Source organism: Grus americana, chromosome Z (genome assembly GCF_028858705.1).
Source record: "Grus americana isolate bGruAme1 chromosome Z, bGruAme1.mat, whole genome shotgun sequence".
NCBI classification, from domain to species: Eukaryota; Metazoa; Chordata; class Aves; order Gruiformes; family Gruidae; genus Grus; species Grus americana.
In genome coordinates this window covers 55313920-55328410 of record NC_072891.1, presented here as the reverse complement: position 1 = coordinate 55328410, position 14491 = coordinate 55313920, and the positions used below count along the sequence as shown (strand labels likewise).

The following is a 14491-nucleotide window of genomic DNA, read 5'->3' as shown; positions in this document are numbered from 1 at the left end:
GGTGTGTGGTTTGGAAAGAGCCTCGATCAGCAGTGGGCAAGCAGCTATCTAATCAAGTCTAGCATGCTGCTGTTGTCCACGTACAGCCATACTGTTGTAACGTGGCTTTGGATGGCAGGAGCACGTCCTATCCCTGTGAAAAGCTGCAGGGGCACAGTGAGGTCCTGGGCCAGGGCTGCAGTGTGATGTGTTGAATGGCAGTGAGGACTAAGTAGCAATGGCCAGGGTGTACGTTGTCTGGAACAAAGCTGCCTGTTTCACACAGCAGGGACAGTCCCAGGAGAGAACAATGTGACCTGGGAGCACAGAGCAGTTACCTGTGACTGCTTTCAGACATGAGCCTGGCATTCTGAGAGTCCCTAGGGGACTTAACCTGTTATTTAGAGTATATTTGCCTGTTGAAGATAGCATGGCTTCAGATGACTTGAAGTGATTGCAGAGAATCGGCTTGGTGTGACTGGGTGCTTTAGTTTTGGGGGGAGTGGGGGTAGCCAGGGTCTTTATTCTAGGGTCATGGACCTCACTGTGTTTGGAAAGAGTGGCTTTTCTCTAAAAAAGCTTAAAATACAAGTGAAAAAGGTGGACAGACACAGGGGGTGGTTAAGGATTGTTCACCTTCACTTTTCTGAGTGAGCACTGAGGCACTGGGAGGCACTAGTTTTCTGTCTGTCCACACAGGGAAGCTGCTTTGGACTGATCCTAGCTCTCCTGAGTGTCATTCTAGTGCCACAGGAATATCCCCTTTTCAGCATGGCTGCAATGGTGGTGGTATCTCTGCTGGCAAAACAACCCACCCAAACTTTTTCAAAAGGCCAACCTTTTTGATGCGAGAGCTATCCCATTTATTCAGCTGAGTGTGCAGCATGGAAACATCCTATTTTTGGCATATGGATGCAGACTAAAGTTAAAGGTTTGCACAAGTGTTGCACTATAAATCTCTTCCCTCTCCTATCAGCTCCATTTGCTTGTTTTCTGAGCATAGTGTGCTTTTTTCCCCCCGGATTGTTGGTGCCCTTTTGATTTTGAAAGATGGGAAGATTTTCAGCCTTACCAGCATGATTCAGGAACTGTTAACTCTTCTGGGATGTAGATCAATCCTCTTTAGTTGTTGCTGGAAGTTGGTCAATGCACAGTGGGTATTACAAAAGAACAGTAAGAAATTAAATGTAAAGCTGTTGTTCATTGTGCATTTACAATAAAATTGTTCCCTCCATCTAGCCCCAAGGCAAACAAAAAATTCTTTCCAAGGGAAGATTCTGGATTTTTCTTGTGTTTATCACCTTTATGAAGTGTGCACCTGTTTGACATGTATCTGTTTGTTCAGCAAATGTAAGTTCTGTAACTGACCTTATTAAAAGAAACTAGGCCATAAGGCCTGAAAGGGACTGGTGATAATCCAGAGGGATTTTATGCATTTCTCTCATGATTAACGTGGTTGCTTGTGGATTAGGAAACATTATTGACAAGCAAGCCATGAGTTTAAGTAAAATACATCTGTGAAAGACAACTCTAGGATCTTATCTCTTGTGTATTGCAGCCAGTAAGATTTTTTTTCTCCACTGATAGATTATCTACCCCAAACCACTGCAAAATGTTTCTCTCGGTGGTTAGTAAAGAGATACTTAGGAGCTAAGGGAGAAGGTGTTGCTGATCCAGAACAGCACAGAAAATGTGTCTGGCAGATATTTCTAAGGAGTTTGGGACATAGGTCTTTTGCCCTTCACATACATTTGCCAGACTTGTGTTTGGTCACAAGCCTTGTTTTGTCTTTGTGGCTCAGTTCCCAGAAGACTGAAGATTGGGCAATGTGTGTACCCTTGGTTGGAAGAAATGGCTGATGTGGAGGACAGGATCACTGCTGCATTGTGCATGTGTGTGGAGACCCACCTCCCCTGGGACTTCTACCCCATGTACTCAGCAGGGGAACATGTTTTCCTTGGAATTGAGTTGTGCATGGGTCAGGGCCATGCAACTTGTGGAGAAAAATGCTCTCTTACCTCTATCTGAGAATGTTATGAATGGTTTGTTTTGTTTAGGTGATAACCAATTGTGTGTTGTGAATCTTACATGGAGAGACATATGCTTTCCCCACTTGTCCAGGTCATTGTGTCTGGTTACCGAATGCAACTGCGAGATCTCTGCAATAGCTCAACACTGTCTGAATTTCTTACAATCCAAAATCGGACAGCGGCCATGGACTCTGAAGCCTTCATTTGCAGCTTGCCAAAGGAAAAACTCCATGCAGCTGAACAAGCTTTCCGTGCTAACCTGAATCCTTTGAAGCCCCTTCAGGTGAGTCCACTGGTCCCACCTGTGAGAGGCTGTCATTGACCCAGTGACATTTTCTAGGGCTTCCAGTCTAGGAACTCATCCCTGTATTTCTGGAGTGAACTGTTCATTGGCAGTAAGAAAGAAGAAGGATGGTCTTTATCACTGGAGCGTGAGCAACATTGCTTCTTCCTGTCATTCTTACCCTTCCTGTTGCAGTGTGGTACTTGCAGAACATAAATGTGTGTGGTCTGCAGTTCACTTTGTCAAGAGGAAAATATTTATGCTGCATAGTAACAAACAAGCTTTTGGTTGTCCCCGTATTTTGGTTAGATGTTGTGTCTTGGCTGGAATGAGCCCAGATGTTAGACCAGCCCATTCTGAGTGCTAAAACCACCACCCTCTGCCATTATCATGGAGCCACTGAGTGCAGATGTTTCTAGCCAAAGGCAAGCCACAACCTTTGAGCAGGTTTAATTAATACAAGAAGAGTCAAGTTTTAAAGCCCTGTTTCAAAGATTGACCAACTGAATGCGTTTTGAAGTAAGAAATCAATGAGCTTCAAGAAAATACATTATTTAGGGGATGACTGGAGACTGGAGCAGACTTGGCTGTTTATCTAGGGAACCCCAGTGATGCTTTGTTATAAGTCTGCAGTATCTGGTAAAATACAAAAGTTTGAGGAAGCTAGTGCTAGAAGTATCAGTAGAGAGAAGAAGGGACCACAGAACTGACTCTGTTACCCACTAAAACAAGCACTCTGTTGTCTGCTGTGGAAGGAACAAACACTTCAGCTGTGTGAGTTTCTGGATTTGATGAGCCTTTCAGGACTGAAAGTCATGTACCACTTTGCTTGGCTTTGTCCCCAGTCAAAAAGGGTCATTATCAAATACTGGAATCATATTACTACTCTTCTGCGCAGTATGTAGTGGTCAGTTACTTTTCTCCACAGCTCATCTTCTGTTTTCCATGTGTCCTCCATGTGCACTTTTTCTTTCCTGCTGGAAGAGCAAGCTAATCATAAGCATTAAGAGATGAGGTAACAGCACTAAAGTTGTCCCAATAATAAACATGGGCTGTTTGAAATGGCATGGCTATAAGCAATTTCTTGTGTTCAGTTAGATGTATATACTTTAAATCATTCAGAGATGCTAGAATGTTGGGGACTGAAGGGGGTGAAAATAGCCAGCTATAGTACAACTCGGTATCAGTCTTCTGGACTCTCTGGAGACTCAGTCTTGCTTTTCTCATTTATGGAAGTGTCTACAACTTGGCTGACCCTTGGAAGGGTACTGAGTTGTGTCTGTGATGTTACATCTATATTGTTTGTTGGTGAAAGAAAACAGCCATAAGCCACTCTGTGCCACTTGGCAACGGTGAAGAAGATTAAGACATTATGTGCAATTTTGGACTTCTGAGAAGCTGGCTCATAATCTTGATTTCAGAGGGAAAAAAGTTTGAGTCCAGAAGCCAGCAGTTCTAAACCTGCTGCATATTGTGCGCTGTCCTGTAAAGGCCTATAGTTTTCCTCAGAAAAACGTCAGAGACTACCCTCTACTTAAGGTGCTGTAATGCATCAATGGATGAAATAAAAACCGACTGGCTTCAATGTGGCCAGGCAAAATGAATAAATTAACTCTAGGTTCGTGACCAATGTGTTTGAAACTTAGTGCCTTTAAAGACTAAAAAGTGCCTTGACCTGCAGTAACATCTTTGAGCAAAGAGGGAACTTGCTGTTCATGAACAAAGGAGGCTTTTGACATAGCTTATCATTAAAGGCGCTGTAGGACAAATCTTGGACACGTACACTGAAGCATACACCGTATCTACTACAGAGCCTGTAAGCTAATGCCAGCAATTTGCCCAGAGATTTAGTTGTTGGGGTGGTTTTTTGGTTTGGTTTTTTTTTTTGCTTAATTCCCTTGATGTACTTCACAGCATGGCATTTCAATAAGTAAAAGTAAGGGCCAAATCAAATGCAGGTACAATAGCAATTCAGAGGTTTTTGGCTCATATAGTGGGACCTGGGCTCTGCTGGTTGCAGCATGCTGTTATTTATGGAGAGGCAGCATCTCAGTGTGATTAGGTGAATACAACTGGGGTGAAAAGGACTTGCAACTGTGTGCAAGAACTGTGTACATTCAACACAAAGGGCTCAAATAGTAAAATGGGAGGTTTTGTCACTCAGGTATCTGGGCAGTAGAGTGGCTATAGGTTCTTGAACTATCTTAATCCAGAAGACATGGGCCAGCATCCACCTGATTGTTCCTGCCCCTGTGCATTCCCATTTGTTGTTCCCTCTGGAAGATGATGCAGTAAATAACATTGCAGAATTGATGCAGATTAAAAGTGACTGACCTGATGGTGTGCTTACAAAAACATTTGTGCTGAAACATGAAGGGGAAGGTGCAACACTGACAACCTAGTGGTCAGGGTGTGTGGGTGTGTGTGTGGGTTGAGACCCTGATGTCAGCACTTGCTTCTGCTGGCTTAAAGTGTGTGTGCATTTGCAGCCTGAGGGGAGCTATAAGCGTTCTAGGTAACTCATAGCAAAAAAGTAATTATTAGCAAATTATGGACAGAGCACAGTTTAAAAAAGGAAATAAAAGTGTGTACATGGTGAAATGCCTGAGCTCTAAATGTCACAGCACTGTTAAGGAAACTTTTTTTTAAGAAAGGCAAAATATAAACACTTTTCTTTACATACCTGCTTATCAGTACTATCCAGAACAGCTTGAGTGTTGCCCAAAGCACAATAGTACAGTTAAGACAAAGAAGGACTTCTGATTAAAATTTTCCGCTAGGATTTCTAGCTCTGCCACGGATCCTTCATATGACTTCAATTTAGCCTGCTCTTTAGGATGACAAAACAGAGCCAAGTGCACAGAGGCATGGTAGGAAGGTTAAAATATGTCTCCTTACTCTTTCTTATGCAAGAACCTACTTGGGGTTGGCTGTTTAGATCAAAATCCAGAAGAATATCTGGGAGTGATAACAGAGTGCCAAGGCAAAGGATCAGCTTTCCTTCTTGACTGAGTATTTGCTCCACTAGAAGCAACAGATGTTTCAAAAAGTCAAATTCCCTTTTCCAGGACCCAGATCTTAACCTTCATCCATTCTCTGAAGCCTCCTGGCCAACAATACGTACTACGGGGCATAGGACATCTTGTACAAGCCCCCTGTGGGCACATCTCTTCTTGAGGTTTGCCTCGTACTGGCTGTATTCACCGAGACTGTGAGGCAGGAGAAGCTGGTTTGAGAACAACAGTGAAACAGTACCTCTAATTGCATGCACACAAATTTTCCTTTCAGATTTTTCCCTGTGCTAGGCCTGCAGTTGTCCCGTGGAAGAACTGCACAGTTTGGGAAAAGTTACAGTGACCCCTGGTTAGCAAAAGCAATGGCAGTAAGTCAGTGTCCCACTGGATTGGTGTTGTGATGGATGGGGACTGCATTATATCATAAAAATACCTGTCTGTGGGACAACTCTCCCTCTGCAAATCTCCCCAGTTTTGAAGATTATTTGGGAGAAAAGTTAAAGGACAAAGACAATTCAAACTGGTCCTGTAGGATTTCATCTCTGCAGCGCTGCCTAAGAAGGGCTTTGTCACACTCACTTCCAGTGATGTGGGTCTGTAATAAGCCATAAATATGTTGTGGCTTGTGTACTATAGTGGTCCTTGAAGGAGTGTGGGTGAACATATGAAAATCCAATTGTTTTTCTCCCTTTGTAATAATGGTGGTATTTGGTCATACGGTTATCATGACCTAAGCATTGAATAATAAATGCATTTCAGTTGAAAAATGGCTTTATAAAAGGTCTCTTAATGTAAATACATGCTGCAACTGAACTTGTGGCTTTCCTTGCTCTTTTGAGAGTGTTTTCAGTGAAGCACAATGATATCATGCTATTAAGCGGCTGTACTTTGGGCCTTCTACTCCCAGGAAACAAAAGCAGATGCTTAAAGCATGTGTTTTTCCGGCAAAGTTCAGTGTAAAGTTTCTGCTAAGATAAATACGAAGTTGTAATAACTGTTTCGCAGCAACCACAGCTGTGAAATGCAGTCTCTACTGCGTGATGCAGACAGTGGCTGAATCTTGGTATGACCTCCCAACAGTTCAAACACATGCATTCTTCTGCATGTGAAAGAAACAGAGTTGTCCATCCCTTCTACTAGAAGCTAACAGGTGGACTTACTCAAGGCTTGTCTTGACTGTGCCCTCAACTCTAGTCATCTCAAGTATTTGTCTCTATTTTGAGTCTTGTAGCATGCACATACAAGCACACAGAGTCCACTTAATGCAATCTGTACCTGAAGAGTATTATGATATTTGCAGCCTCCAAAAGACAAGTCTAGATGTGAAGGCATGACTTGCCAGCCACTAACACAGTAATTGTACAGGGCAGTTCTGTTCAAAGCCTGCTAGAACTTTATCTCTCTACAGTGTGCCTGGAAAGGACAGGTGATGTTTTTGCTGCATTTCACTGGAAAATTAGTCATTGCCTCCTCTCCCAAGATGTAGTGCAGACACCTGCTAAAGACACACTCACAGTGGGACCAATCTTACTGGAGCTGCCCTGAATCTATAGGACTCTTATAAATGTAATGAGCTATTTTGCAGTGGCTCATTAAGTAAAAAGTTATTTTCCAGGGAAGCTCATTATATGCTCGTCTTCACAAAGAAGACTTCCCACTTGTGACTGATTTTTGTCATTGTCTCTGGAGATAGGACTTGCGAGAGGCTCCCTGAGTTGGCTTTATGGTAAAAGGGTGGTGGTAAAGAAAGCAAAATTCCCTCATAGCAATGCTGTCATTGCAAGCTCTGGCGAGAAATGAACTTGGAGTCCTGTGAATTTGTTAGGGAAGAAAGGTGAGGGTGGTGGGGTGTGAAAGGATAGGTGGGTTCTCCTCACCTTTCATGGTAATGTTTGTAAGTTCCTTGAATCACCTAAGACTTGTACACTGGGTCAGACCAAAGTCCTGTTCAGCTGGGTGTCCCCTGAGCGCTAGTCCAGCAGTGGCCCATAATGACGGCATGTGAAACAATGCAGGCAGGGGGCAAGTATATAGTAATATTTCCCCCATGTGGTGTCCTGTTCTTCAGTAGCTTGCAATTCAGATTTTCTCAGCTACTGCCGGGATCTTTGTGTTTAATAGCATTCAGTAAGCTTTTTTTCATTAATGAATTCTTCTAAGCCTTTCTTGAACCCACATTAACTTTCAGTACCTTCAGCTTTGCATAATATCTACAACATTTCTCCATTTTGACTAAGTTGTGTGTGCACAGCTTGGCTCCTTTGGTTTGTTTTAATTTGATCTTTTCACTGGAAGCCCTCTAGTCCAGTGTGATGAGACACAATGAGCAATCATTCCCTGTTTCCATTCTCCATCCCACTTGCAATTCTACAGACCTCTGTCATAATCTTTATTTGCCATTACAAGTCCCATTGGAAGAACTGTGGTCTGTTGTTCTTCCTTCAGAAGCCATTCTTATCTTGAATCGTACTTGTGGCCTTTTTCTGTACTTGTGTTCCTTCAGAGATGGAGGAACCAAAATTGCACATAGTACTTGAGAACTGAGATTGCACCATGGATTTATATTGATGTTGATTTGTCTTATCACTGTAATTCTAAGATCTCCCTTTCTGAGCGGCAGTAGCTAGTTCGGAGCCATCAAAGTCTATCTCAAGGTAGAACCGTCTTCTCCCTATGTACTTTACTTTGCAGCACTGAATTTCGTCTGGCACTTTATAACATGAGGCCTTTCACTAATCCTTTGCAATTGGCTTTTGACTTTTCACTGTTCTGAACCAATTAGTATCATCAGAAAAATATCCACGCTGTCCCTGAATCACCTCTGAATACAGTGAATAACACAAATTTGTGTAGAGCTTGATGAGGTATATGGAACTGTATGAGCACGTCTACTGTTACGCATGAACCTAGGATTTTCTGCTTTGTCTTGTTGCTGAAGTGGTAGTGCAGCTATGCAGCTTTGATATTTGCTGACTATATTTCTTTAAATGTGTCTTCAAGGTTTTAACCTGTGGGGAATTCGAATTGCTTTTCTTTTAGCCCCAATGATGTGTTTTGATTTATCTGAACCTTAAGGACTGTGTTTAGTAGAAATCTTTAGAGGTTATAGAGACCTTCCCTAAATTTGCAACTGGCTTTGGAGCAGGCACTAACTGTGCACTCAGAAAAGTTAGCTGGGTTTTAAATGCCCTGGCAGATCAGTGGAACAGTTCCAATTTACAGTAGCTGGCGCTGACCAGGTCTTATCACCCTCCAGTAAATCAACTAGAACACGTGAAAATCTCTAGATTTTGCTTTCAGAAATTACCTCAGGAAAGATGTGAAAATTAAAAGCTTCAGCCCAAAAGATGTGTGCTAAAATCAAGAGCCTTGGCTGTTCCTCTGTATGTCACAATGCTGTAACTTTAGCATGCTTTCAAATGCTGTAACGTGTAGCTGCTAGTGTGAAGTCTTAGGAAATTAGTTTAATCTTTATACCCTTGAAAGAAGGATTGTGTCCAAATGTTTCCTATGCAAGATAATCCAGGCATGTGAACAGAAGGGGAAAAGAACCCCACAAACCAAAACCCAGGCCCATCAGTTACATGTAGAGCAACTGGAAACAAGGAGTTGTCTTCAGGATGACTCCTTTCCTAGAGGAAATAGTTTCCTGAAAGCTGTGCCTTCCGCTTCTGGAAACCTGTCAGTCTTTCTCTTGTGATGATGGGGAGTGTCAGCTGTTTCATGGAAGCTGGTTATTTTAAAATATACCCTTGGTTTAGATACAAAATGTCAAGGCCTGATGGGACAACTTGAGTGGTGAAGATGATGTACACTGCAACATGAGTTCTCCGTATCTGAGCTGTTATCTTTGGAGTCCCACTGAAAGATTGTGTCTACCAACTGGTCTCTTCCTCCCTTGTGTACACTTTGCATCCCCTTCTGGGGGGGGGGTGGCTTGCAGGATTTCAGGTTTGTCTACATGCTGTCCTGTAGGCTGTGCTTGTTTTGTGACCTAGAATGCAAGCCATCCTTTGCACTGTAGGTGTACGTGCATGCATTGAACGTATTATTGAGATGGTTCTGGTTATGGCATTTGCATACCTGCGAGGAAGGAAGGGGGTGTCCCCATTGCATTGTGGGGTGCTGAAGCCCAGGGTACCCAGGGTATCTTAAGCTCAAGGTTGCACAGAAAGCCAGCACTGTCTTCCCCATCAAGTACTTTGCCGTGTAAAGTCCTTACTATTCTTCTTTACAAGAATGTTTGCAAGAGTTTAATTTATTTGTTTGTGCCTTGTAATGACTTCTGGTTTTCTTTTCTCTCTTCCTGCAGAGACGAATTTCTTTCAATTCCTCCTTGCGTGATCTGTCAGAAACAGTGGAAGCTTTGAGGGAGAGCCTTGGAAAGCTTATTAAAGAGGTAAGGAGTGCCTTCGTGTCAGGAGAACACATTGCCATGGTTGCTGTCTTAGCCTGCAAGCGAGTACAAGAAGCACAAGTCTCCTTGGTGCAACTCAAAGTCAAATCCCTTGCTTATTTTGAAACTTCCCACCCATCCTGTAGCTGTTCTCTCTGCGTCAGTAGAGGCAGCACGCACTTTGCAGTCCCTTGGCACTTCAGGTTACAGGCACCATCGTATCTTTATCAGATGTGTGGCTAAAGATTGAGTCCTCATGGGAGGACCAGGAATTAAGATGTCTTCCGAGGGGTTTTCCTTCTCAGCGGCGGCACAACTGTTGGGCTCACAGTACATCTGCTGCTTGGCAGTGCCTTGCAAACTGCATGTGGAGGTTTGCTGCCTTTCTCGTTTTTTCATTCAGTTGCCAACAATGTCAGGGTTGTTACTTGTATCTACTGGTCTCTGGGTGCGGTGAGGATATGGCATGTGGGAGAGACGTTGTGGCTGTTGTAATCTAAATTAGTAGCTATAAACTACTGTTTGCTCTTTGTCTAACTAGCTTTTTGAGACAGAGATTGTTTTCTGGTCTTTGTGGGGCACTCAGTGCAATGGCATCACAACACTGGCCGAGAAGGGCTGTGGCAAAACATAAATAGTGAATTGCAGGGGCAAAGGGACATTGTAGAGACTGCAACTATTTGTTTTTTGCAGGTGAAACGATGGATTAAGAAAAAAGCCCTACATGCCTAGCATGAATCAGAAGTCTAAAACTGGGGCGGGGGTGGGGGGGCTGCTTGAGCCAGAAACTTACCTTGTTGCTTTTTGGCTGGCTCTTTGAAGGCCAAAACAGTCTCTCCCTGAAGCAGAAATCATAGCCATCTAAGCTAAACAGTGCCGCCTCCTCCTCCCCTTCGCTCTTCTTCCCTCTTTGCATCAGAGCACGAGGGCTCGGAGCCGTGAACGGCAGTAACCTCTGAGAGCGTGCACAAGAGCGGGTCACTTCAGGTTAGCGTGTGCTCCACTCCCACGGAGGGGTGGCTGCCGGGAGCCAGCGCCATGCCAGCCAACAATTCCTGGCACGTATCCCTCCCTGAGTCCCACAACCTGCCGCCGGGTCCCATTTACAGTGAAATTAAGATGTTTCCAGGATCAGCTTCAGTTAAGACCGTGGCCGAGCTCTTGCTAGCAGGGAGGCTGCCCTTCAGAGTTTGACTACAGCTGTTTCCCGTTACGTCACCTATTAAGCTTGCCTTTTTTTCTTGTCTGGGATAAAAATAATTGAAACCATGTGATACTCAGTTTGCTGATGTGGCCAAAAATGTCCTAGGGTAACGTGCCTTTTGCTTGGCAGCTGTTTTGAGTAGGACTACCTTTTATTCTGCCCTATTGCTGTGCAAAACAAAGGCAGCTTTTTCCTCCAGATGGCTTGACCGAAAGTTACTTCTTATTGTCTGGCAGGCTGATTTCTGTGTGAAAAGGAGGAACTTGCTCCCTTGTTTCGAAGGGCAGCAGCTTGAGGGGGTGGAGAGAACTATTGTTTGTGCCATGTCTAGGAGCCTTTCTAGCAAGGAATTTTAATTGGAGAATGGTCTGAACAAAATATTTGTCTCCAAGTATGGGGATTGATTGGATCTGTGTCTCTGGGCTCTTTAAATCAACCTAGGAGGGCAGATTAAACACAGAGACCAAGGGCAACTATTAAGAAACACTTAGAGTGTCAGGACTGATGTCTGGGAGAAGAAATAGCACGATAACCCTTCACACATGAGATACTTGCTTCCACTGGTGTGAACCGAGCAGCTCTGCATGTCAATTTTAAAGTTGCTGATGCTAAAGATAAAACAAAGCTCCTTGCTCAAACTGTTTCAAAACCATGTGTAAAAACGTATTTTCTAATGCAAGCCTTCCCTCTGTAAGATGGTTAACACCTCATATGTTCATGGGAATTAGCTGCTTTTCCTATTTGTGTACCTTTGTTCATGTTAGGGGGTTTATGGTACTTCAACTAAAGCAGTTGACTTTTTGCTGAGGAAGAATCAGCTGTTTTACCTAACGTACCAAAAACTCCCCAAGGGGTCCGTTTGATTTGGATACTCAAAACTGTCACGCCTGAAATGCAGCCTTGGCCTTTTGGGTGACGAATCATCAAATCCAAAACCCCACATAAGCATATGTAACCAACAAAAGCTGTTGCGTGACTTTTTGTTCATTCATGTCCCACGATGCTAGTGTCCTGTCAGTCACCCTAAGCCTGTGGAGCCAGATTGAGTGGCACCAGGGTGCAGACAAAGGCAGCAGTGAGTAGTGAGGAAATGAAAGTACACTTGAAGCAGTCACTCTGGGCACACGTACTGAATCCCCAGGCTTTAGCTGTTCTCAGAGCTGTCTTCCATCATAGCAGTGTCATGTGTTTTCAGGCAACTAAAAATAGAAGCTCCTTGTGTATGTGACACATAGCGTCTGTTGTTCAGCATCAAGAATTTTTGTCCAGATGTTGGCATGCACAGTGCTACCGATGAACATGCAGGATCAGGTTTGCCTCCCAGTGTAAGGCCAGAGACTCTGGGTCTGCTTTCTTTGGGTGAAGTTCAATTGAATTGTTCCAGCACACCCGTCACTTTCTGCATTGTTGCTGGCTGGCTTTGCCAGCTGTCCTGGACTTTGATTATCTGTATTTTATTTAAACAAAGGTGACAAAACCAATACACAGGGAGTAAAACTGGCAGATGGTCTTTGACTGACTCTGTTATTGCCTCTGACAAGCGGGCAGTTGGGCCACAGCATCTAAAGTTGTTTCTGAGATGCAGCTGATGAGCAGTTACAAATAGGTGTCTCAAGCTCTGCTTGCCTTTATAAGTGCATGTTGTTGTTCTGGGCAGTACGGCAAGAACATATTAACATCACCTGATGTTTTGGTAGCAGTCAAGAAATCAGATCAAATGCTAGAAAAGATTTAAAATGGGATGGAGAATCTGCTGTGAGATGTTACCATGACACTATGTAAAACTGTGGATTGCCTTCCTGTTCCAAATGGAATACATATCTAGGCCCTTCCTCTCCAAAAAGAGAACTCAAAAAAAGTTCAAAGAAGGGCAATTGCGACATTTAGAAGTGGAATGACTTTCACACAAGGAGCAAGGGAGTAGACTGGGACTTGTCAGCTTGGAAGAGAAATTATTTGGATATGGTAGAGGTTTATAGAGTTGAGTGGCCGAGAAGAAAGAGGTAGGGATTGAATGTTCACTGTCTCTTCTAGTGCAAAAAACATGGCACCAGATGGAGCTAACCATAGCTAAGTCAAGGAGAGGGGGGAAGAGGTTCTTTCCAGTGGTGTGTTGGATGTCAAATACTCGTGGATGTTCAAAACTCAAGGAGTTTACCATGGAAGAAATTAATTGAGGGTTAGGAAACAGAAGTTCCCTGAGCTGAAAATAAATGGAAGCTGGAAGATTACTTGAGGGAAATATCCTACCTTCTTGCCCTTGCCTTATTTTTTCCTAACATCCACTTATTGTCACCATCACAGAGGTTACTGAGATAAACAGAAGTCTAGTCTGTATGGACAGACCTCTGCTGATGTTCTTACAACTCCAGGGAGTCTGAGAGCAGTGCTTGAGTGTCATGTGAAACCAGTGCTCATGGAGCTGCATTGTTTTTTCTGTTGTGATGAGCTTGGTCATGCCTCTTGAGTATGGCAACATGCAAAGAGTGTCTCAGGCTGAGTGGATGGTGCTTTTGTTCATGACATATTGCAGGTAGATGCTTATGCCCCACAAATGAGAATGGAGGTACCAATTGACTTGTCCAGTTCATAGGCACTTCAAGTCTGATGTCAGGCCGGCTGTGCAGGAGAAAGCTCATTGCTTTGGCTAGCTGCATGAACAGCTCATGCTGTGATCAGGCTCCGGGCTGCAACTGAGCTTGTTTTCAAGGGTTTTCTGGGAATGCTGTTGACGACGGCGCAGGGAGGTGCTGGGGGAGGGACAAGCGATACCAACCTAGGAGGTCAAACTGGCTGCCTGGTATAAATCACCGGAGGGTTGCTGACCTTGGTGGAATTGTGCCAGGTTACACTGCTGGGGCCTGCAGCTCATCCAGCCTGTGTCCCATGAGCTGCACTCACTTTGTGTTCTTCCTTAGTCCTTCTTCTGACTTGCTGCAACCCACCCGGCATGAGGGTGCTCCACTGAATGTGAGCTGTTGTGCAACTCATAGGAGAAGCAGCTTCCACGTGAGAGAGCAAGGAGAGCAGGAACTACCCACAGCACTAGAGGAGAAAACTTGAAAGAGCTTAGCAAGGGCGCATTCCTTGTGCATGCACAGAAGACACTTCCCTCTACGTTCTCCCACTGTGGCAGGGGGAAATGTGCTTTCCCTGGTCTTTACTATTGGTACTGCATTCAAAGAGATTCTTACCTGTACAGAACAAGATATGTGATTTGAAGGAACGTAGCAAGATCTTCTCCTTTTGCTAATCCTGTTCCTACCGCTGCTTCCACTCTCTTCTCCCACCTCCCCCTCCAGTTGCTGAGCATGAAGAGCTGGAGCGACATGAGGCAAGAGGTGATGTTCCTGACCAATGTAAACACCTCAAACTCCTCTACACAGATCTACCAGGCAGTGTCACGCATTGTGTGTGGCCATCCCGAAGGTGGAGGGCTCAAAATTAAATCCCTCAACTGGTATGAGGATAACAATTACAAAGCACTGTTCGGAGGCAACAGCACTGAAGATGATGTAACTAACTTCTATGATAACTCCACAAGTAAGTGTAACCCTGGCATGGCCTAAGGTCCCATCTACTTCA

The 14491-nt window shown here is 44.0% G+C and overlaps 1 protein-coding gene across 6 annotated transcripts in view; it reads left to right on the top strand.

The window, feature by feature from the left end:
• The window catches only part of ABCA1 (ATP binding cassette subfamily A member 1), a 97446-nt gene that overhangs the window by 46983 nt on the left and 35972 nt on the right, over window positions 1-14491 (top strand). For 5 of the 6 annotated variants that reach the window (XM_054810798.1, XM_054810793.1, XM_054810795.1 and 2 more), the window contains 3 exons: window positions 2101-2292; window positions 9619-9705; window positions 14209-14449. In XM_054810798.1, coding sequence (XP_054666773.1) covers window positions 2101-2292; window positions 9619-9705; window positions 14209-14449 — 520 coding nt within the window. The remainder of the gene's footprint in view (window positions 1-2100; window positions 2293-9618; window positions 9706-14208; window positions 14450-14491) is intronic. The other variant, XM_054810799.1, reaches the window with a different exon arrangement.